General features: G+C 38.6%; 1 protein-coding gene across 3 annotated transcripts in view; it reads left to right on the top strand.

Moving 5' to 3' along the window:
• Window positions 1-13,143: 13,143 nt before the first annotated feature.
• Window positions 13,144-25,738, top strand: part of Pkn2 (protein kinase N2) — a 104,733-nt gene continuing 92,138 nt past the window's right edge. For 2 of the 3 annotated variants that reach the window (XM_021643422.2, XM_021643425.2), the window contains exon 1: window positions 13,144-13,490. In XM_021643422.2, coding sequence (XP_021499097.1) covers window positions 13,443-13,490 — 48 coding nt within the window. In that variant the 5' untranslated portion in view covers window positions 13,144-13,442. The remainder of the gene's footprint in view (window positions 13,491-25,738) is intronic. The other variant, XM_060392596.1, reaches the window with a different exon arrangement.

Here is a 25,738-nt window from a genome sequence, read left to right on the forward strand (position 1 = left end):
CCACATCAATATCACAGCAAGTGCAGCAGGAATGAATACTGAGAAAGTCCCGACTATCACACTTTAAATCTCTCCCAGGAATGTCTTATCTTTCATCCATTAACACTGCCTTAGGCCAAGGATGTTCTTTATGAACTGCATGCAGATAAGAAAACAAATCTTTAACACTTTGAATGAGCTTTGGTTTTTATAAATCTTTATAGGTACTGGCTTCATTTACCTTTCAAAGAAAAACAAATGAGCTGACTGCATGCATCATTATAGTTAGAGAATTTAAATCTTTCAGCACGGAAGTGATAGGGAAGGCAAAAATTGAGATCAACTTTTGGCATAGTATCTACGGCAAGTAAAACATGTACTAAAGAAAAATGATTCATTCAGAGATGTTAGTCTACATCATGAATCAGTAAGAAAAAAAATATTTGAAAGTTAATGGTTTTAGAAATGTGATTCAAAAGTGAAAAATAGAAGGGATGTAAAAACCTTAATAGGCTGTAAGAATTTATTCAACTTATTATTTTATTACTATGGTCATATCATGTCTAACCAAGTACTTGAAACTGAAACTCCTGCTAATCAGTGCTGTTTCAGCAAATATAACTGAATTTTAATGTTGTGTACTTGTATGTGGATGGCACCAACATAGTGATTTTTCACATATTACAGTCTAAATGTAAATAACATCTTTATCAAAAACTGACTTAAGTGTTTTTGTAATCATGATAAACCTCTTCATTCCCTTTTAATTATTAAATATAATGAAATTTAGAGTTGAGCACGATTTGATTGACATCAAACGATCAGAATACAGTCTATTGACATAATTTTATTAACTGATCCAGTATAAGACATTGTTTTTTATGTAGATTGAATCAGGATGACATGCATTTTTAGGTAAATAATCACTCCAAATACACTTTTATTAGCATGGGGGAAAATGTTGACAATATAGGTTAGCTGAAGAATTTATTTCTGAAGAATTTATAGTAAGACCAATATAACACAGAGTAAAGGCAAAAGTATGTCACATTCTGTATAAAATCCTTTAAAATATTCCTATTTTCAATAGAATAGTGTCTATAATAGTACAGATTTACTAAAAACTCTTAAAGATTGATCATTTTCATTTCTTGTTTTAAAATAGCTCTTAGTTTTCCATTCTTAGCACATTAAAAAAAAAAAAGGAAATGTGTCTTTAGCAAGTGAACTCATGAGAATGTCTTGATTATCTTGTCTGTGGCCCCAATTTCAGGTCAAGAGACTAGGTGCTCACATGGCTTGCAGCCAAGTTGCAACTGCTTCAGAGGTGCTGAAGCAGGATAGCGTAGTCTGAAACACGGTTGCAGATACATCTTGCTGAGATCTTATAAGTCTCATTCTAATGATGAAGGCAGATGAAGGACAGTATTTGAATGCTCTACATTTTTCTCTAATGAAGGACTTTGGGAGGTTCTCCTATGATGGCTAATACAGCAAAGCAGCTGAGCCTGGACCTCAAACTGCTTGCACATGTGTATGTAGCTGTATTCCTTAAAAATAAAACCTCCTTTGGTGAGCAGCTTATAGTTATACCCTTAAAGCAATACACATATCATGTGAATTATCAGCATTTAAAAATAAATATGCAAATGACTATAATATACTTTTCCAAAATAGCATCTTTAATAGGGCACCTTTCATAAGAATCTTTATAAAGTGACTTACTTTAGATTGTTTTATATTTTACAAGTACTTATAATTAGTACTTCTTAGTTTTAAATAGAAAAATATATTTCTAGCCACACCCAAATAAATGGGATGTGTACATGAAGAATGGGTACTTATAAACTGGTTTAGTGTATAAATTAAAAATATCAATTAAACAAGCTTTTATAAGCACTTTATACTCATAAGCAGCTTTTTATGATATTGAATGAATGCTCTGAGATCCAAACTCTGATGTGACTTTTTTTTTTCACTCAAGAAGCTTTAAGTCTACACAGAAACTCGAGTCGCTACAATAGGGTTCTATAAGGTGTAATTTACTACTGCAACCCCACTAAAACGTAGTATCTTACAAATATCATACAATGTGTGAATGAAGCATAAAATGTGAATTTTTTAATTGGGTGGAGAACTTAAATATTTCAGAAAAAAAATTACCAAGGACAAGTTTGAGAAAAGGGACTACTTAAATATACACCTTAGACTGTACCTACTTACAATTGTTGTATCCACTATCCTCCACTCCCTTTAAAAAAACACACTAAAAAAACATTGTATTATGCTTGCAAATTATATGGTTTGGGAATTTGGACATGGCACAGGAGGGATTGTATTTCTCTTTCCTCGATGTCTAAAGACTCAAGTTGAATGATTTAAACAACTCAGAGCCAGAACAGCTGAGAACAGAAGTAGATTAATGACAGAGCTCGAATTATTTGAAGGCTTGGCTCAGCTATCAGTAGTGAACAGCATCTGCATGTGGTCCCTCCTTGAGGCCTCATGTTCTTATATGAGTTCTAAGAAGGTTCTCAGAAGGTTCAAGCTAAGAGAATGTGTTCCAAGAACTTAACTGCCACATTAATACATTTGTTCTCGGTCCTAGAGAATCTTAAAGCCATTGATTTGGACTTAGAGAGCTTGAAAAGTGGAATGTTTTGCTGATAGCAAAACCCACAGAATATAGTGGATCCTCTTAATTGTCCTTCAAAATCTACCCTGTCTTCTTGAGGAAGAGCTATGGCCTGGCCCATGACATTACTCAGAAGTGTTTATCAGCCTCATATGAAACTAGGTATGATCAAGTAACTACCTTGTCATAATGAAATGTGACTGGAATGTCTATTTTTGAGTCAGCCTCAAGACATAGAACATATCACCCTCCTATCCTTCTTCTCAGAAAGTAGGACATGGAATTCCCTGACCTGCTTTCAAATATGCAACTGTAAAGAATGCCATAATTACTAGTAGAACAAGCAGAAAGGGATAGACTTACAGGGCCGAACCAGCCTGATAACTCCTGCTGCTGTGTGCAGTCCTATGCACAGATATTAGTTTCATTACAATAACAAATACTTTAAATAGGTTATTTATGAAGGTGGTTTTTATTAAAAAAATGAAGCTCACAATTTTTGAGGCTTGAAATCCAGATGGATTCACCTGTGTAATGAGGGTCACTCTTTGTCTGCACTGCTTCATGGTGGGTAGTGATGGCAGCAAAGTACGTCAGAGTAAGAGGCATATAGTGATGCCTATTCTTGGCTGTCAGCTTAACTGCATCTGGCATTAACTAAACCTCAAGTGGCTGAGTACAGCTGTGAAAGATTTTTCTTAATTAAATCATTTGCAGTGGGAAGAGCCACCCTAAGCCCAGCTCTTTGGAGGTGGTGTGGCTGTTGGAATGAGAATGGCCCCATTAGGTTATAGTTGCATGCTTAGTACCCAGTTGGCAAACTGCTTGGAAGGATTAGGAGGTGTTCCTTTGTTGGAGGAGGTGGATTGCTAGGGTTGGGGTTTTAGGTTTTAAAAGTCTACTCCAGGCCCGATGTCTCTTTATCTCTCTGTGGATCATGATGTAGTTCTTAGGTACTTCTCCAGCACCATGCCTACCTGATGCCATGCTTCTTGCTGTGATAGTGAACTGATCTTTTGAATGCTTGCTTTTGTAACATTTGCCTTGATTGTGACATCTCTTCACAGCCATACAACAGTGACTAAGACAGATGGGAAGATCCATCTTAAATCTTGGCCATACCTGGCAGCATCCTAAATAAAGAAAAAGAACAGCTTGTTCTTTGCCTGCATGCCCCATGTTCTCTCTGGCCATGTTCATTCATTCATTGGTTTAAGATCCCACTTCTTCAGGATTCCAAAGTATACTGAAGGCCAGCTGAGGCATCTAGTCTTCAGATGGAACAATTACTGGATTCTTGGACTTTTTGTTGGTAGACAACCATTGTTGGACTATGACAGAACCTGTAAGTTACTCTAATAAATCTCCTCCATACATATCATATATATATATATATCATAGCATACATATATATCCATCCATGTATCTATCCACAATCTCCTAGTATCTATCTATAATCTCTTATCAGTTGTGTTCCTCTAGAGAACCCTAATACATGTATAGTGAGTATAAGGAACTAGTATCTTTCTCATGGGTCTGGGTTGATTCTCATGTAACTGGATTAGATAACCCTACAGCAGTGAAGGTGTGCTGGATATTTTTATGTCAACTTGACACAGACTAAACTTATCTGAGAAGAGGGAACCTCAATTAGAAAAAAAATACCTCTGTATTAGTTAGGATTTCTACTGCTGCAATAAAACGCCACAACCGAAAAGCAAGTTGGGGAGAAAAGGATTTATGCAGTTTATACCAGTACATTGCTATTAATCACCAAAGGAAGTCTGGACAGGAACTCAAGCAGGGCAGGAACCTGGAGGCAGGAGCTGATGCAGAGGCCACAGAGGAGTGCTGCTTACTGGCTTACTCAGCCTGCTTTCTTATAGAACCCAGAACCACCAGGCAAGGAATAACACCATCCACCATAGACTGGGGCCCTCCCCCATCTATCGCTAATTAAGAAAATGCCTTCCAGCTGGATCTTATGGAAGCAATTTCTCAGATGAGGCTCCTTCTGCTCTTGAGGACTATAGCTTATGTCAAGTTGACATAAAACCAGCCAGTACAACTTCCATTAAGATTGAGCTGTAGGCAAGCCTGTAGTACATTCTCTTATAGTGAGAATTGTGTAATTTTAGTTTCTTTTAGTAAGCACAGAAATGTTATGGGAATGTTTTTTACTCCCAGGTGTTGGGGTATTGGGCATGTGCTGTCAAGGGGTGTGGTTTTGCCAGCTGCAGATAAGTTTCTGCAAGTTTGGAATTTTGGGGACTTTTCACAGGGTATATAAATGCTAAAGTCCCAATAGCTGGATGGCTGGTTGGTGGCTGGATGCTGTTGGTTGTGATTTGTCAAGTAGAAGAAAAAAATTAGATACCTGCCAGCAAAGATCAAATTTGCCCCAAGGAACTTGATGCCCTGAATCAGCAGGAAGTCTAATGATAAGGATGCTCCCTCTCTTGTCCAACCTTTTTTCTCTATCTAGTCTTGGGAGTTGAAAGGGAAGAAGTAAAGGGGCAGAGAAGGGTCAAAGAGAGAAAACCCACAAAGTGGCAACTGCCAGCTACCTTCTCTTATGTAGTGATTGACGGGCCAGCCCATTGTGAGTGGTGCCATTGTCGGGCTGGTGGTCCTGGTTTTGATAAAGAGACAAAGCAAGACATGATGAGCAAGCTAGTACTTGGTACCCCTCCATGGCCTCTGTATCAGCTCCTGCCTTCAGATTCCTGCCTGTTTGAGATCCTGTCCTAACTTCTCTCAATGATGAACTCCAATGTGGAAATATAAGCCAAATAAACCCTTTCCTCCCCAACTTGCTTTTGGCTCACTGCAACTTGCTTTTGGTGCTTCACTGCAGCAATAGAAACCCTAACTAAAAAAAATAAAAAATAAAAAAAAGAAACCCTAACTAAGACAGAGGATGTCCTTATGTTTTGCCTTTTCTATATATGAATGTTTGCCCTTCCATGTTCCTCTTTTGAGTTAAAGCAGCATGAGGTCTTCATCAGGTCCAGTACCAGGATGTGCAATTCCCAATCTCCACAACCTGTCTCTACTTTCTACCTTACCCAGTCTCAATCACTTCTTTATAGCAACAGAAAATGACTAAGACAGTATAAGAAGTCAGAAGCTCTGGAAGCTCAGCGATCCCATTTCCATTATTCTCACAAACAGTATTGCTAATGCAGCCATCAGATGCAGCCCTATAGGTTAGCAGTTCTCCAACTGTATCTTAGGAGCCTACAAAACACAAGGTCCAGTGCAAGGTCTGGTCCACTCTCATAATGGTATTAGGATGTCAACTATCTTTTTCACCATGGTGGCATTTTTCGGGGGTTGTGTGAGTGAGGACAAGGTCACTACTTTGAAGATTAGTGAAAAGCCTGTGTATTCTTGTATTTAAAACATCTTTAGTTTTAACTTCTAAAAGTAGTAAACTTCAGAAGAGGTAACTCGTCAGGTCTTTGATAATATTTTAAGAATACAAGAGATCCTCAGTGTTTATATTATTTCTAGGTACTAAAACAAAACCCAGAATAGACCACTTACCAGAACAGAAATCTTGTTTCTTACAGTTTTGATGGCAGGAGGTCCCAGATTAATATGCCATTACAGCTGTGTGTGAGTGCTGTTTTCCAGTTGAAGACTGCTGGATTTTTCTTATACCATCACATCGTACATAGGAACATGAGTTCTCTAGAGCCTTCTACAAGAACACTAACCTAATCCATGAAGGGTTCTATTACTGTTTGAATATGAAATATCCCCCATAGGCTGACATGCTTGCACTGTTTTGGGAGATAGAATATCACAGACAGGAATAGACTTCAGGCTGTAAGGGTAGGGGTAGTTGTTGCTACCCCATTTCCAAGATAGAAATTCCCACCACCATGGATGAAGCCATAGCTGCTGTAAGTCCATGAACCCAAACAAGTCCTTTCTCCCTTATTTCTTGTTATGTATTTGGTCACAGTGTTGACAAAAGTAATCTAGGCTCTATTCTTATGGCCTAAGCACTGTCTGAAAGCCCCACCTCTTAATATCACAGCTGATGTTAGGATTCCAGGATGTTAGAGTTAGGGTGGACATTAAGCTACTAAGACTGAGGGTTATACTAAAAACTGTCCTATGTGTATAAATTATGGCTTCCAGTTTTGTGCTTTTATGGATTCCTGTGTGAGCTAGTAGGTCTCTGCAAAGGTTTTGTGTGCATGTGTGTGTGCCTTTTCTTGGGCTCTTTTCCTTCTTTTTATTTCATCCATTTCTCATGTGTTAGGTTTTGTCTTATGTTTTATTTAAGCTTGTTCATTTTCTAATGAGAGACAGGACGTAGATCTGGATGGAAAGGAAGGTAGAGAGGAAATGGGAGGAGCAGAGAGAAGGAAACCATAATCAGTATGTATTATATTATTAAAAAATCTAATTTCAATAAAAGGAAAAAAAGCCTGTAAAACAAAACAAAACTTAATTTCCCATTCGCAGTTTAAAATGCCTTTTCAAGAGTTTAGACGTCAATGACTGTCAAGAAGAAAGTGCCATTTTCTGATATCTTTCAGGAGAAATTTTTGTACACTTGGAAGAAATTTCTAAATAATTTTATTTGGGATAACAATTGGGATGTCAGGATCTGAGAATGATCCTATAGCAGGAAAAGGATCAGGATTTACTTGTTTATCGGGTAAAGAGAGGAGGACTCAGCATGGAAGTGAAGGCAGGACAGCCTACTGTGTGACCTTTGTACTAAATCAGTGAGGTCTTGAAATGCTGCAGATAAGTAGGCTGAGGGTGATTGAGTTTGTGATTCACAGCAATGTAGGCATTATCAAGAAATAAAGGCAGGGTAGATGCTGTGGAAATACATGCAGGAGAGAAAAGTAGCAAACATTTGAAAATAGCCTGCCAGAGAATTCTGAAAACTAGCATGGAGGAAGGAGGCTCTTAAATTCATTGTCTGGTTAGTAAGTTCCTGGCTAAGACTGTTATACATTCAGAAATATAAAAAAACTATTTAGTTATTTACTACTTGTGAAATACTATTTTGGGCTACATAAAACACATGTGCCTTTCTAATGATTAAAGCCCAATATTATAGACATCTACTCTACAAATATATCTGCATATATAAAATGTATCTACAAAATGTGAAAAGAAAGTACTGCAGAAAGGCTCCACCAGGCCTAAGATGTAATTATTACTTATAATCTATCCATTTGCTGATGCCAGGATCCATTGAGAACAAGTACATCAGATAGAGAAGGAGTCTTTAGAAGCAAGGGTTGCACCAGTTAAACTATGTTGCTGTGCTTACATGCTTTTGTCTAATACACAGGACTATGATCATTCTTCCACTGATTATCACCTTGACAATCTTGTTAGGGCACTATGGGAACACATACACGAAACATACATACACACATATGCACACATGCTTACAATGCAAGATTAAGGAACTACAAAGAACCTAGGAGCAAACATAAAACATAGCAATGGGACTTCCCGGAAGACTAGCAGTCACAAGAACCATGCTTTGTGCTTCTTCTACCTTCCTGATCCTCTCATCTTTGCTTCTGCTTGCAAATCATTTTAATCTATTTTTTGTTGTTGCTTGTTTGAGGAAAGGTCTCATTATGTAGCCCTGGTTGTCTTGAACTGACAGTGTTCTGCTTGCCTCTGCCTGTAGAGTGCTGGGATTTTTAAAGGCATGTACCACCATGCTAGGCCCTCCTACCTATCAATAAAATGGGCATTTTCTGAATTTTTCATTGCCATGACCCTATAAAGTACAACTTCTGGAGGTAGAAGGCTGAAGTGACCATGTTTTTTTTTCCTCAAATTTAATTCTCTTGCTTCCAAATGTTACTTTCCTCACTGTGTTCCAGCATGATTTATTAAAATGGGAAATTTAGTCAATGTTTTCCTACTACTGTTAGGATCTTAACATGGTGTGGAACAGATTAGGAATAGGTTAGACTCACCTACATTTAGTCTCCTTGGTTGTGGTGTTCTCTGTCTGAGGAGTATGTACCCTGTCCCTTGCTGTTCTGCATGTAAAAGATTTGGCTGCTCTGTTAGTCTGGGTTCAAGCTGAAGATGACAAAGAACAGAGCCAATGAGGGTATACAGCAGAAGAAAATGGTTTTATAGCTCAGCCTGTACTGACTGAGGTACAGGAGCTCTTGCAAACTACTCCACCTCTTTGCTGCAGCTGGACTAGCCTTTCAGTACTGGGAAACTTGATTCTATTGTCTCTTCTTGGAATGTTTTATTATTTCTTCTTTTGCTCATATTTATCCACTAGGGAGATTCTGGCTGAAGTGGTAAGGATCCAGAAAAGGACTGCTTGACTTTTGTGTAAAGTAACCTGACAATGAACTATGGCACAGGACTGTAATTCTAGAGGCTGAGGCAACAAGACTGCAAGTTCAAAGCCAGCTTGGCAATTTAGCAAAACTGTTTCCAGTTAAAAGTTAAAGGGGGAAAAGAGGGTTGGTAGTGTAGCTCAGTAGTACAGTACTTGCCTAGAATTGGCCAGGCCCTGGGGCCAATCCTATATACCACAAAAATGGAAAAATAAATAAGGCTCAATTTCACTTGTCATTATATCTGTTTCATAAAACAGCAAGCGCCACAGAGACAGAGATCAGATCAGATGTGCTTTAGAATTACAAGGCAGAAAATGCAACCCCAGCCCTAGTACTTCCTATTCTAGCATCTTCTAATTCTTGTGCAGATTCCAGTTGTATGGACCTGCACAAGCTCCAGCTTACTGGAAGATCTAAATTAAGCTCAGTCATCATGGAGTGAGGGATGTCTTATCAGTGGGGACAGTTTCTAGTGTAGGGGATGAGGATTAATCTGATATTCTCAAACCTGTCTGTCACAGTCAGCATAGCTTACTTAACTTGTGTTCTAGACCTCAAGCTTTTCTTCAGTTATCCTCAAGTGGTTTACAATGTTTAAGGAAGGAAAGGTGATAAGACAGTTCTCTTAAAAAATTGTGTATTTGTGTATATTCAAAAGTGCAGGTACACACACACTTGTGTGAAGGACAGAGGTTCAACACTTTCTTCAGTTGCCATCCACCTTGTTTTTTGAAACAGGCTTTCTTACTCACCTGAACTCAGCCAATTAGACTGGGCTTTGCTGGCCAAAGAGAGCCCCAGATATCTACCTGTCATGTCTCCCCTCACCCCCAGCCCCTTGCCATTACAAGTATGTACCATGGAGTCTGGCTTTTTACCTTTGATCTGGGGGATGCAGGTTCTTTTGTCTGCAGAACAAACACCCTACTGACTGAGCTATCTCCCTGGCTGGCCAGGGAGCTCTCATTTTGTCTTTCTGAGTTTTAAGATTCTTATTGCCATTTACTCGCTGGACATTAGACATACAGTTCATTTAATTAAGCTGTCTGTTTCAACAGGACTGAAAAAGCACAAAGTTAATTCTACCACAATTTCCCCTAAAAGGTTCTCTTCTGGAAAGGATATCGCAAACGAGGAAGACAGAGATAACATGTTCTATACACTCAGCAATTCAAACTTCATATATTCGCGCATGTGTGTCTGGTCGTCTTTACTTAAAGATCTTTAAAATAGCTGAAAAAATTTTAAAGTTGCTATATAGCTAGTGATACAAACTACATATTTTAATGACTTTAGGAGAAAATTAAATTACCTTCCTTTTTTTCTTTTTAAATATATACTATACTATAAAGAAGTGAACTGTACTTAGGATTCCCTAAAAACATTTATAAGGGGGGTCTGAAACACAACACTTCTGAATAAAGGTGTAAATGGAATGGAAATTTTTCAAGCATGCATCAGTCTGGTAAGTATGATTCACTTTTGATTACCCCCCCCCCCCACACACACATACGTGAGCTGGGTGGAGGCTTAAGTCATTTACTTTTACAACTATGGTCCTGCAGTTTTTTTCTGCTACCTCCTTTGGTTGTACTACTTTCCCCAGCATGACTAATCTCAGATATATTTCTTATTACTTGGTGTTTATACTTACAAGTGATCTGTAGGATTAAAATGATTGTACTTGTTTTGACACAAAACTGTGAAAGATTTGGACTTTTTCTTGTGGTAACTGAGGGTACACAATGCTCTTTGAATTCAGATTATATGAGGGTTCTATTTTAAAGCACAGTGTATATTAAAAGTAGCCCAGATGGCAAATGGAACACGGGTTCTATGGCTTAGTTCTTTTTCTGAGTCTCTTAGTAATACTATGTTCCTCCTCATTAGCTAAGCTAGGGTTTATTATTTTCTATTTATTGTAAGAGAAAGGCTACATGCTTGTCTCCTAGATCTATAATTCCATGCTGCTGAACTGTGAGCATTTTCTCCATTTTTCCTTTTATATTTACATTTATTTTTCTAAAGAAATCTCATTGCATGTGTTTCTTTATATATAAGATCTCACATGAGAGTTTTTGCGCTTGGTTTCTTGTTTTGTTTGTTGGTGAGACAAGGTCTTGCTATGTAGCCCTTGCTCTCCTGGAACTCATCCTTCCTGGCTGGTTACAAACTCATAGATTTGTGTCTGTCTCTCCCTCCCAACTGCTGGGATTAAAGGGGTGTACTACCATACCTGGCATGAATTATTCTTAATTTAACAGCCATTTACTGTGTATGTGGGATTTTTCACATCTTTCCTGGAGAAAGGTAAAATATTAAAAAAAAAAAAAAAAAAAAGGAAAAAGAAAAACATGTCAGTAGGAATCCAGTGCCCTGAATCGGACACCTTAAATGTTAAGTTTTGTTAAGTGTATTTTATAATAAAAGATTATACTAATCATACATTAGCTTCCCCCTAATACTTTATACCTACCATTTAAAATTGCATTATAGTTGTTTTGGACACACTGCTTCCCCAAAGGACTCACCACTCACTTGTTAGGGACTCCAGGGTCTAACTCTCCCTGACTATTAGTTACTAGGGAAGGTAATTATATATATATATATCCCAGCTTTCCAGGTGTTAGTTCCTTGTTGCTTCCTTGATTAATAAGCCTCTGTGTTATTAGCAAGAGTTAAAAATGTTATGAACAGACACATTAGAGTAAGTATGAAGACAAATGGATCACAGATTTATAGGTTTGCTTTTCTAGAAGCAAAGATTATTAACAAGCCAATTCCAGCCCTAGCAAAGTATTTCAAATTCTGCAGTATGATTAAGAATGAAACGATGTAAGTTTATAAACAGTTCATTGAAGCTATAATCAATATCTAGAGTGATACAGTATTCCTAAAACAAGATATGGTGAAGTAACACCATTTAGCATTACATTTAAAAATGTGATTATGTAACTTATTACTTGTTGCATTTAAAAAAAATCATTTTCATGCCCAGCAATTCACTAAACATATAAATAGTAAGACTTTTTAAGTACACACTGGTAAAACTTTGTCAATATATTGTGAGTTGGAGTCACCAATCTTTTAGCTTCAAGAACTTGGGCCTCTAGCACGGCCGTGGTGGCACATGCCTTTAGGTGGATCTCTTGAGTTCGAGGCCAGCCTGGTCTACCAAGGGAGTCCAGGACAGCCAGGAATACACAAAGGAGCCCTTTCCTGAAAACAGAGAGACAAAGCTGCACAAGCCCTTCCTCAGCTCAACAGCACACGAAATGTAAGGAACTTCTCAGACTTCCAGCTGCCCACCTGAAGCCTGCCACGTAACTTAGCCCCATACTCCTCTAAGCAACCACTAACATCTCTCCACATAGCTTCTAACCAGGGTACACTCAAGCTTCAGAATCGGAAGTGAAGCGTCTGAGGAGAGTGTCCATTCACAGATTAGACAAAACAGAAGCTACAGCTTGGTGACTGTCCATACTTGTGACCTCCATTGTGACTTTTAGAAGCCTAACTTTCCACTAGTTCCGCCATGCTAAGTGGGGAGGTTAGTTCTACCTCGCCACCTTGGTGCTGCCTCATCTCTGTCCATTGAACTTAGTTTAAAAAAAAATAAATAAATAAACGAATGAGCCGGTTCAACTTTGAGTTTTCCAGCCCCGACGGCCGCACGGCGTAGCGCTCGAGGAAACTGGGGTTGCATTGAAAAGCTGTCGCCCTGGCCACTCCCACCTCTCGAAAGCGCCAGTTTGGCTGGCGGTGCGCCTCCCGGGTGGCGCCGTCGCGCGGGCCGAAGGCTCGGGGACGGCTGGCTTCAGCGGTGGGGGAGGAGGGCGGGGCGGCGCCGCGGAGAAGGGCCCGGCCGCGGTAGGCCCAACCTGCGGCCGTAGCCCGGACCTAGCGTTCGCGCAGGGCCGTTAACACGGCCGGAGGCGGGCGCGGCCCGCGCGCCCTTTCCCGCCTCCCGGCGATGCGGCCCGCCCCGAGCCCGCCCCGCCCCGCCCCGCGCGGTCGGGCCCCGGGGTCCCAGCCAGCGCCGTCTTCCCCGACCCCGCCCAGCCGGGGGGAGGGGGCGGCGGCCGCGGCCGTCACGTGCGCCGGCGGCCGCCAAGCGAGGCCGCTTTTGCGACGCGGTGACAGCCAAATGGTGCGACAGGAGGAGCTGCCGCCGCGGCCGCTGCGCCCCGCACCGAGCGTTCTGAGGCGGCTCCCGGCGTCGCCCTGAGAGAGCGGCTGAGGGAACAGAGTCCGGCGGGCGGCGGCGGCGGCGGGCGGGCGGGCGGGCGGGCGGCGACGGGGAGCCGCGCCGAGGGCCCTCGCTCCCCGCCGCTCTCCATGAGCCGGGCCGCGCCTCCATGACTCCCTAGCCGCCGCTTTCTCTCTCCGGTCCTCGCCCCCAGCCCGCCTTCTCCCTCGGCCGCGCCGCCGGCCGCCTTGAGGCGCGGAGCCCCGAGCGCCCCGCCATGGCGTCCAACCCCGACCGCGGGGAGATCCTCCTCACCGAGCTGCAGGTAAGGGCCGCGGCCCTGCGGGAGCGCCGGCCGGGAGGCTCGCGGGGGGCTCGGCGGCCTCGGGGTCGGGCGGCTGCGCGCCGCGCCCCTGGCCCGCCGAGCGCCGGGGACCGGTCTCCCGCGCGCCATCGGGGGCCAGCGGGCGGAGGGACCCCCGCGGGCGGAGCCGAGGGCTCGCTCAGGTCCCCTCCCGGGGTCACCGCCCCTCCCTCCCTCCCTGCCCCCAGCTCTGCTCCTTTGAATGACTCCCAGGCTGTGGGCGGCTCCCTCCCCTTCCCCGCAGACAGCACAAAGAGCGCCCCCAGAACTGGAGCCCCGGGAGGACGCGCTCCCTCTGACGGGACGGCCTGGCTCCGCAGCCCTCCTCAGGTGACCGCGAGTCCTCGGCGTGCCGTGCGGGCCGAGGCGCTCTCCTCGCTCAGGGAGAGCCGGGTGGTCCCTCCGACGGCTCCCCGTGCTCAGATCCGGAAGTTGAGGTCCTGAAGCTTTTCTCTTTTCAGACTTTCATTTTCCCTCCGGTTTGGACCCAAGAGAAAGAGCTTCAGAAGTTGTTTACAAACCAGAGAACAGTTCTTTAAGTGAAAACGTTAGGCAGCACATGTCCGCAGAAGATAATAAAATAGATCCCGTAATTAGTCTAGTCCGGGTCGAAGCAATATTATTCTTTCCTATTTCTAGTTAAATATTTGCTGATGTAAGCACGATTTTTGTTTTGAGAACTCCGTGGAGTAGGAGACTTGGGTTTATATGCTGTTGGTTATTTTTCATTACTTTGGAGTACCCAGGAATTGTTTACATCTGGATTAAAATGTTGCCTTTAAACTGATTTTGGTTTGTTTTAATGTATTCATATTTTGGGTCCTCAAAGATTAGAAGTGAGAACTTCAACACTTGCATTTCTTTTGGAAAAGTTGGGCGGTTCGTGTTTTTGACAACTGCGTTAGAGGGTTGATTCTTTGAGATGACCAAATTACTCATTGTTTCAATATGTAAGTTTCTTGTTGGAATGCATTTCTTTTTAGATCTCAGTATAATCCCGGTATATCAGATGTAAGTTTGAATGCATTACTATGATTGTTGGTATATCTTAAACAAAAATTAGACACTTTAGCAGGGTAATCTAATACACTGCTGCACATGTGGAAATCCTTTGGAAATGTAAAGTCGAATTTCCTGTCGTTTGAAAAGGTCACTATATAACGTTTTAACTACAATTAGCTTTTAGTTAGCAGCTCTTCATAGCATACATTTGCTAATCGAATAGATTGTTTTTTTAAATTTAGGTGCTTGTACAATTAAGATGTCCTGAGGTTTTTGGAAAAAAGCATATATTGCCGCATTTTGAAACGTGAAAAGCACACTTTGAATTTGATAGGAGAAAATGCCATCAAAATGACAGCATTTGTCTTATCAGTGGTGTTAGAATTATAAAGTGTATGCCATCCTTATTTTTTCTGTGGGTTGGCATAAGTGGCACTTATTTTGGCATTTTAACAAAACATTTTTATGTTTTTTAAGTTATACTTAGGACAAAGTAAGGAACAGTTATGCTTTATAATACCAAACTAAAATATAACTTCCTCTGACAAAATAATAGTCTTAATAAGTGTTACTTTAATAATAATCTTTACATTGTTAATATATATCTAGGACATTTTTCTTGGTTTATTGTACTCATTTCTAATAAAAGTTACACTTTTAAAATTCATCATGTTTATTAAAATATTTATATCGTATATCATCACTTAAGATGCATGGCCATTATAAAATTTACTTCATTTATTCAAATACTTATTTAGTCATCAAACAAATGTATGACTCAATATTTGTCAAAAGTTTATTCAAAGAGGCAGTTTTTAAAGCTTCTAAATTGTTTGAATTTATTTAGACTGAAAACTAATGTTTATCTGCCAAACGAGTTAAGTGTTTAAGTATTAAGTTATGTAACCAATTTTAAAATCTGTTTAATGGCTAAACACTGTTACTTAACCATATCTTGTCTTAGGAATACTATTTCACTCTAGATATTGATTATAATGTATGTGAAATATTTATTTATAAACATACATTCAGTTTTTTTTTTTTCATCATACTGCAGAATTTGAAATAGTTTGTTAGAGCTGGAACTGGAATTGGCTTGTTAATAACCTTTGCTTCTGGAAAGGCAAAACTGTACATCTGAAACATATTAGTTTGTCTTCAGACTCACTGTAATGTGCCTGTGAGTAATGTTTTTAACTCTTGCTAATAACATGGAGGCTTATTAATCAAGGAAGCATTAATAGTGTACATAATAACTTTGATGTCCAGAGACTTGAAGGTATAAGGAAGAATATTTGTTATTCTACAAAAACAGGCTGTTTAAAAATTGGAACTCCATTAGCAGTTTCCAGCTTTTTTTGGGGGGGGTGTTAATTAATGTGTAATTTTTAATTTATTTTTAAATTTATTACAATTAATTCACTTTGTATCCCAGCTGTAGCCCCCTCCCCTATCCTCTTCCAATCCTGCCCTCCCTTCCTCTTCTCCCATGCCCCTCCCTTAAGTCCACTGATAGGGGAGGTCTGCTTCCCCTTCCAACGGACCCTAACCTATCAGGTCTCACCAGGACACTGCATAGTTTTCCTCTGTAGCCCGGTAAGGCTGCCCACCCTGAGGGGCGGGCGAGGTGATCAAAAAACCAGCCACTGAATTCATGTCAGAGATAGCCCCTGTTCCCCTTACTAGGGACCCACTTGGGAGACTGAGCTGCCATGGGCTACATCTGTGCAAGGGTTCTAGGTTATCTCCATGAATGGTCCTTGGTTGAAGTATCAGTGTCAGAAAAGACCCCTGGGCCCAGATGTTTCCAACTTTTATATCATAATATTCTTACTTTTTTTTTTCATTTGAATCATAGCAGAAATTTATTTTTGTGAGACCAAAAAAAACCTAAATTTTATTTCTAAGGAAATTGTAATTAATGAAAAGTATAGACTCTCCAAATGGCTATTGCAGTAATTTTAGGGAATACAGAACCAAATAAAATAATTTTGTTGATATTGGTGATTCATCTCCTTCGTCCGAGTTCCTAGAGAGGAGTTTGCTTGGGTAAAAGAAGCTTGCTCAAGTGACAAGTTATGGTGGGTAGTTAGCCTTAAATTACAGATGTTGATGTCAGTTGAATATCTACCAAAACTATTCAAGGATCAAAACATGACAGGGTGATTTTTTACTTTCTAGAATAGCACAGATAATATTTGTACTGGTAGAGAGTTTCATGAAAGTACAAAAAGCATTATTTGCTACATACCAGACATTGCTCTTAGGTATCTTGTGTACCTTAGTTGATATTCACAAAAATCTAATAGGGTAAGGTTTGTTACTTCTATTTTATGAATTAGGAAACGAACCTTAAGATTTCAGGCATGGTAGCACATGTCTAATTCCAACAGTCAGGAGGACTGCTGAAAATTCAAAAGCCACCTTGATCTATATAGTTAGTTCAATGTTAGCCAGCACTAAATAATGAGATGCTGCCTAAAAAAACAAAAACCAGGAAATTAACCAACCAACAAACAAGAATGTTAAGTAAATTCCCCATGGTTATGCTGTTAAATTTGAATATGAACTCTGCTCTATGTGTTTCCAGTAGCATCATTAATTTGTCTCAGTTCTGTGGACTCATGTTTTGTATTCCAGTGTTGTATATCAGTTTCTAAAAATTGGTCCAAATGTTTGTTGATCTGAGTTAACTTTAATGTAAACTTTAAGATCCTTCTAGAATCAGAAATGATGGTCTTCATGCTGCATTTGGTAGTGTTAGTACTTTATTAATCTCAAATAGGGGGCACTCTTCCACTAAGAGTAACAATATAAGCAACTTTCTGTAGGCTTCCTTCACTTAAAAATAACTGTTTCTGATGAGAAGGCATCCATTGTTTTCTTAAGCGACTATTCATAGGTTAAATTTGTGCATAGTCTAGTTCTGTGTTGGCACTTAGTAGGTGCTCTGTATATTAATAAGAAGGCTCTATTTTTGTGAGAATTCATTATAATTATTGACATGCCATTACAGCAAACCCTTGTATCCTTGGGTTCTTCATTCATGGATTCAGCCCAATGCCTCTGCCTACCAAGTGCTGAGATCTTAGACTTTGAGGTTTACATAAAGTTCTAGGAAAGCCAGAGCTACATAAAGAGAATAATAGTCACAAAAAGGTATGGAGGAAGCTGGGGAGAAATGGAGGAATTACTCAATGGTTGGGAGGACTGGCTGCTTTTCCAAAGGACCCAGGTTCAATTCCCAGCATCCACATGGCAGCTCACAGATGTCTGTAACTCCAGCTCCAGGGGATTTGACACCCTCAGACATATGTGCGGACAAAACACCAATTCACATAAAGTGAAAATAAATAATTTTTAAAAAATAGCAACTGCGTCTGTACTGAGCATGCACAATCATTTTTCTTATCCTTCCCCAAACAATAAAGCATTTGCATTTTATTAAAGTATGTGTATAGATGATATTACAGATATTATTATTCTTTTAAATCAATAGGGAATTCATTGACACCTAGATTTCAAAATTCATAGATGCTTAAGTTTTGTATGTGAAATGTTATAGTATCTGCATATAATCTACATAATCTTCCCTTTTGCCTTCAATCACCTGTAGATTGTTTATAATACCCAATACATTACATACCTGCTAAAGTGGTGCATTACAAAGATGAACTGACACACAAGAATTACATAGCATTGATAATAGAGTGTATCAATTTAAAAGATCTGCAATGACTACTTTGCCTAAAGTTAAAGGTTTACTGCCTGGGCACATAGGCATTTTAATTTATTGGAAAGTAATTATGACAGACTTTGGAATTTATTTTTGGTTGTGGAAGATTTGCCACCTAGTATGCTAATGTGTGCTAAGTAGCATGTATTTAATACCTTAGTCCTTTTGTTTTCCCTGCCCTTTAGTTACAAAGGGGATGATTATTCTGGCTGTTCCAGAGCTTTCATTGAATAATTACATGTATTTTTTTTCTTTTATTAAACCTCAGGCATACTGTACTGAATCATTATCTGTCATAATAAGTATTCATGGACCACCACTTTCTCTCCTTCAGATAGCTATGCATTGTTTTCCTCTGTCTCTTGATTTCCAATTTTGCCTCCTTATTACCCCAGGTAGTCAGCACCAAGAAGAGTGTGGGTTATTCTCTTCCTCATGTGTGATTTTATAAAATGTGTAATCATCAAAGATGTGTCTTTTACCTTAGTTTTTATATAATTGTATTAAATAAATCTTTTTAACTTGGCTTTCCACCTACTTTAGATAAACTTATCCAAGTTGCTGAAGTCATTCAGTGTAACTGTTACATTTCATTGAGTGGATATCTCCCATTCTGGAGTATTTGAGTATTTAGCTTTTGTTAGTAATTTATTTTTTGTTTTTGTTTTTGTAATTGCGAGTAAAGATAGTATGGACTGTCAGCACGTTTCCTATGTAGGCATATGAAAGAGCTAAAAGTGTAGGTAGAGGCCCACTTGCTGCTTTACACAGTAGCTGAATGCTTTTAGCATTAAGAGGGGATACTGAACTTCCAGTGGGCTTATATGAATTTATAATCATGCCAACATGATAATAAAGGTCCTTTTGCTGTGTGTCCTTTTTTTTAATTTTTTTGTTTCTAGACAGGGTTTCTCTGTGTTGCTGTGACTGTCCTGGAGCTCACTCTGTAGACCAGTCTGGTTTTGAACTCACAGAGATCCACCTGCCTCTGCCTCCCTTATTGCTGGAATTAAAAGCATGCAACATCACTACCCGGCAGCTATCTGTCTTTTTCAACACTTCATACTGTCATTTTTAATCCTTACAAGTCAGATCGCCGCAATACATTGTCTCTTCATCTTAATGATGTTTCCTGACTCTCATGATATATTTCCTTTTTAAATTTTATCTTTATTATTTTTAATTATGTGTAGGTGTATGTGTTTGATGTGGGTATATGCGTCTGAGTTCAGATGCCCACAGATGCCAGAAAAAAGCATTTGGATTCCCTGGAGCTGGAGTTGCAGATGGATGTCAGCCTCCTTACTTGGATGCTGGGAACCAAACTCATGTCTTCTGAAGGAGCAGCAAGTGTTCTTAACCACTGAGCCATCTCTCCAGCCACCTTGGAAGATTTTTTTGAACTTTTAAGTTTTTTCTTCATTGAATTTATTTTCTTTTGCCCATTTCTTCTTTTTAATTGATTTGTAAAAATCTCTACATACTGTGAATATCTTCTTTCAGTTTCTAAATTGTTACTTTCAGTTTAGGGGGTTGTTTAGGAGAAACAGTTTTAAATGTTTTACCACTTTGGGAAATATTCAGAATCGTGATCAACAAGCTTGCAGTTATTATCTGTTGCAGATTTGGCATTAAAAAAAAAAGTATAATTTATGGCTGTGGATTTGTAAACTTTCCAAATGAAAAGAAAGCCCTAGGCAGTTGTATAAGATATTGTATCTCGCACACATGCTAGGCACTTAAATGTTAGTTAAGTGTAGAAATAAATAAATAACAAAAATAATTTATCTGAATAGTTTATCAACTGCTCGTTTTTCCACTCCATTTCTCTTAAATTATTTAATACTGTTATTTGTCATCAATATTTAGTGCTTATGTTTAGTGGACAGTATACCTCAAGTATACCATTTTGAATAAGTTATTTACATATTCACATAACTTGTCAATTTATTTCAGGATTGGTCAGATTTAATATTGAATATAAACCAAAAAATATTATTATCAAAATATACCAATATTTGCAAACCTAGAATCCTAACTGCATTTTTCTAATTGCTATGGTAGCCTTTGATGAGGAAAAATTATTAATTTTTAACAAATTTTTTCCATTTTCTTTTATTATAATTGCCTTACACTCTTTAATGAAATTCCTTCTTACATCCAATTCCTGGGTTGAATGGACACTTAACTGTGTTTTCTGGTATGAAGTTGTTATTTTTGAGATAGTCTCCCTAGGTAGCCTAGGCTAGTCTTTATAATTTATAAATAATTTTTAAATTTATAAAGTACTTCTGCATCTGCCCCCAAGTGACTGAGATCACAGATTTGTGCCACCACCTTTGGCTTCTACTAAGATATTTGGCTTCTACTAAGATATTTATTATGATTATTATTATATATTTAAGTCATTTGATGGGCTTTTTGAAAGTTTTATGTTCACAGTTAAACTGAGGAAGGTTTCCTGACTACCATTGCCACATGTAAACATAGCTTTGCCTGTTACCATGCTTATCAGAATAGTGTGCTTATTGCAATTGATTAATTTCTATTAATGTAGCATTTTTATCCAAAGTCCACATTCTACATTAGATTCACTTTTAGTATTGTACATTTGATGGCTTTGCCCAAAAGTATGGTAACGCGTATTTACCATTGTCTTGGAGTTTCTATTGCTGTGATGAAACACCATGAAGAAAAGCAACTTCAGTAGGAAAAGGTTTATAAATTCACATCAAAGGAAGTCAGGGTAGAAACCTGGAGGCAGGAGCTCAAACAGAGGCCATAGAGGATTGCTGCCTACTGGCTTGCATTTCAGTCCTCTTTCTTAGAGAACAGAAGACCATCTGCTCAGGAGTGGCACCACCCACAATGGGAGGGCCCTCCCACATCAGTCATTAATTAAGAAAATGCTCTACAGGCTTGCCCACAAGTCTGAGCTGATGGAGCCATTTTCTCAATTGAGGTCCCTCTCTCTTAGCTAACTATAGCTTGTGTCAAGTTGACATAAGATTAGCCAGGACAACCATTATGATATCATTGAAGAGGTGGACTGAGACTGTACTGTGCCTCATCTCTTCTTCCTTCCCTCTGCTCTGTACCCTGAGAACAACGATCTTTTCACTGTTTTTCTAGCTTTTCTTTCCGATAATGGCATGTAGTTGAAGTCATTTATTATGTAGCCTTATCACATTCACTTCTTTTACATAGTAATATGCACTTATGTTTCTGCTATTTCATTTCATGAATTGAAAATCTTTTTTCATTCTTCTGACAGGGTCTCATGTATCCCAAGCTGGCTTCAGACTTGCTATGTAGCCTAAGATGACTTTGAACTTCTGATCCTTTTTCCTCCATTTCCGAAGTTCTAGGATTTTGGGCTTGTGTCACTACACCCAGTATTATCTTAACCTCTCTGGAATAATATTTTGTTTGAATGTACTACATTTTTTCCATTTATTTACTAAAGAGCATGTTGGTTGTTTCCAAGTTACAAATTAATGAGTAAACTACTAAAAATATCCTGTATAACTGTTTGTGTAGGTACACATTTTCAATTTTCTTGGATATATACCAAGTATATAATCATTGTATTGTTTGATAGGAGTGTAAATTGATTGCACTGTGTATGCCTACCTACAAGGAATTAAGAGTTTTAGTTGCAGGGCTGGAGAGATGGCTCAGAGGTTAAGAGCAGTAACTGCTTTTCCAAAGGTCCTGAGCTCAATCCTCAGCAACCACATGGTGGCTCACAATAATCTATAATGAGATCTGGTGCATTCTTCTGACCTGCAGGCACACATGCAAACAGAACATTGTATATATAATAAATAATAGATCTTTAAAAAGGAAAAAAAGTTTCAGTTTCTTCACATCCTTTGCAGCATGAAATGATGTCCTTCAGAATTTTAGCTACTGTATAGGTATAGTGTCTCATTTTAAGTTGATTTTTGAATATTGAGTAAATATTCAAACAATCATTTTTAATGTTTAAAACATTTAGAATGTATATCAAACAACCTTATTGTATACATTTCAGATAGAACACTTTTTTTTTTTTTTTATCTGTTAGGGTCATATCTGAATTAGTCTTGTTTGATCCAGTTTTTCAAGTTACCCTAACTTAATTTGTAGCTTACTTATTCCTTATAATATTAGTTTGTATTTTGTCATTTTATTCCGTAAAATCTTGGGTCAGTGAAGATGATATTTAACTTTTCTCTTGACTCCCATAATATTCACCATTTATAGTTCAAGCTTTACATTTTTCTCTTAAGTCCAACCCATTCCTGCTTCTTGGTAATCAAGAAATCACTTACCTTGTCATTGCTTCTGCTGAGTGATACATGGTATGCCACAATGTAAACCTACTCAATTCTCTTTTTCCATAATTTTAGTCCTTCTCTCCCTGTTCTTGTCCCTACCACATTTTAAGGAGAATTGTTTTCCCTTTCTGTGTCTATGCTGCTTTTTTTTTTAATTCTCTATAGCATCTTTGTTTTTTTCTTTGCAGTTTGAGGTTTTCAGTCTCCTTTAGTTTATTGCCTGAAAATAAGTTCATGTCTCCTGTTTCTTTTTTTTTTTTTTCCCCTTTTCATTTCTTTTTTATTTTTCCCAATGAGCTTTCTCTGTGTTGCATTGGCTGTCCTGGACTTGCTTTGTAGACCTGGCTGGCCTTGAACTGACAGAGATCCACCTGCCTCTGCCTCCCTGAATGCTGGGATTACAGGTGTGCACCACTGTGCCCAGCTCTATGGCTCCTGTTTCTATTATACTTTTAAAATACCATAATTGAACTACTTTTATAATCACAGTCATTTATGCTACCTTTATTTTTACTTTCCACTTATTTAACTTATCCAAATTCTGTATCAATTATTCCATTAAATTTTTTCTCTTAAAGACATCAGTGGTCTTCTACTTCTAATCCTTAGGGACAATTGATATCACTTCAACTTTCTGGAATTTTCATGTTTAAGCTTTGAAGACCCTGCACAACCTGGTTTATATGCATGTGCCTGTGTAAGTGCATGCGCATGTGTGTTTTACACAGGAAGATCTTACTTAATCCAAAGGTTTGATGGAGAACCAGGTCTCCAGAGTACTAAACAGGAAACTGAATGCCTTCCCTCCCTGCTGCCCTTCTTTTCTTCTCTTTCTTGGGTTCCATGCTCTTTTATCTCTAACCTTACAGCTCAAATACCCAACCTAACTGACCAGTGTGCTCTGTACCACAGTTTCAGATACTTGGCTGAGAAGATCTGATTGGCCTTAATCCATTCAACTATGGCACTTGGGAATGATACTGTATTAGAGATGGCAATTATTTTCTGAGACGAAAATGTAGTATAATTTGTCTTATACAAATGAGAATCATGTGGAAAAACATTAACTGTAATATTTTGGGTTTATAATGATATTTGTGGAATGTTCTTGAATGACAAAGTACTTTTTTTTTTTTAATTAATTTTTTTATGTGCATCAGTGTGGAGATGCCAGATCGCTTGGAACTGGAGTTACAGACAGTTGTAAGATGCCATGTGGGTACTGGGAATTGAACCCTGGTCCTTTGGAAGAGCAGACAATGCTCTTAAACACTGAGTCATCTCTCCAGCCTCAACAAAGTACTTTCACATGCAACTTTTGCACATGATCATTGTAGGTTTTGGAGACAGGTCTTTGTTTCTGTGTAGCGTATATTGTCCTGGAATTCCCTGTGTAGCCCATGAAGGTCTTGAATTTGTACCAGTCCTCTTCCCTCAGTCTTTGATGTGTTTCGGTTATGGGAGTGAGCTACTACTCCTGGCTGTACTCTTAAACTACCTCTTTGTTAGGCTGAAGAGGTAATTGGTACCAGCCTCAGGTTTGTATTTACTTAGTCAAAGTCAGCTTTAACTTGAACTCTATCTTCTGGTTCTACTCTCTCATTACAGTTATCTATATAATTTTATTATTATCACTGTATAGGTTTTTTTTGTTTGTTTGTTTTTAGTCTGTAAAACCCAAGATTTTTCAAGGATATACTCTAGTCTTTTTAATTTTTAGAGCCCTCTAAAATACCCAAAATGTTTTCAAATTTCAAATATATTAAAATGATTGTGAAAAATTATCTTTTTCAGGAGAATTAAAATATGAGTATAAAATGGCATCTATAATTTGCCACCTAGTCATGATAGTATTAAAGTTATTTGACATAGTTAATAGTAACATTACAATTACTTATCCTTGTTTATAGTGTATATAAAACTTAAAAATCATTTGAAGAAACTATTACAAATGAAGTTGGAAGATGTTTTCTGCATTTATAAATTAAATTATATGTACATTAAAAGAGACCAGACCTGTTACACAGTGTACAGACTTGCAAAGGAGTTTATTTGGCTCATGATTCTGGTAGCTGTTGGATTTATTATACAGCACAATGCCAGTGTCCTAACAGGTAACCCCCTCAGGCTACATACACCACAGCTCAGTCAGGATGGTGAAGCAGAAGGGGAACTTGGGAGCCAACAGAAGGGCCAACATATTTGGAGTGGACTAGTTTTATAACAACCAGCTCTCATTAGTCACAGGACACAGAAGACCTACTCTTATAGACTGCCTCAAATCTACTCACTAGGTCTAAGTTTCAGCACATGAACCTTTGGGAGACAATTCAAACTATAGCAGGGACTAAAGATCTTTCAGTGTTCAATTATTTTAATTAAAACCCAAGAGTAAATTCATTTTACTTGGCATCTAACAAGCTTTCCAAAAGCATTTAAAAATTTTATTTTTGAGAATTTTATATAAGTGTGCAACAAAATATATCTGCCCTTTATTTCTGCCTCCAGTGACCCAAGTCTCTCCCAACTTGTAAGCCATTGTCTCTCTTTTTTTTGGAAATATCATAACACTCAGTGATCCTAGCATTTCAGAATTAAATACAGAATAATAAGGAAAGGGTGCTTTACTTTATTTTCTTGTCTACATTAATTTTATCCTGGCAGATGCAGTATTTTAATGGTGCTATTTCTATCCTTAAACTTCAGTTTTCCCCTTCAATGCTTTTTAAACCTAAGAGCCGTGTTCTTTATTATGCTGGTTCACTAAAATTGTCTTTCAAGGAAGGAAAGTTACTGTATGCAATTCCATTTTTGTTTTGTTTTGTTATTCCTGTTACTCAATATGTGACGTGCTAAAAAACAGCTCTATTGCCAGTACCTAAAAACAAGAAAACAAAAAGTAACCAAGCAGTAGGAACTGCTCTGAAATTCTGCTTTGGTTTTATGTCATCTAGACTTGGATCTTCTGAAAAACCCCACTGTTCTGTCCAGCTAGAATATAGCACTTGCTGAGGGATAGCCTGATGCATTCATTGTTAGACTCCTGTAACTGCTCATTTTTGTTTTTCTGTGAGTACATCTGACATTTCTATCCATGAGAAGCACTTCATTTCCTTTGGTGACTTTAGATTTTTGTTACATATTCTGTA

Source organism: Meriones unguiculatus, chromosome 10, assembly GCF_030254825.1.
Source record: "Meriones unguiculatus strain TT.TT164.6M chromosome 10, Bangor_MerUng_6.1, whole genome shotgun sequence".
Lineage (NCBI taxonomy): Eukaryota > Metazoa > Chordata > Mammalia > Rodentia > Muridae > Meriones > Meriones unguiculatus.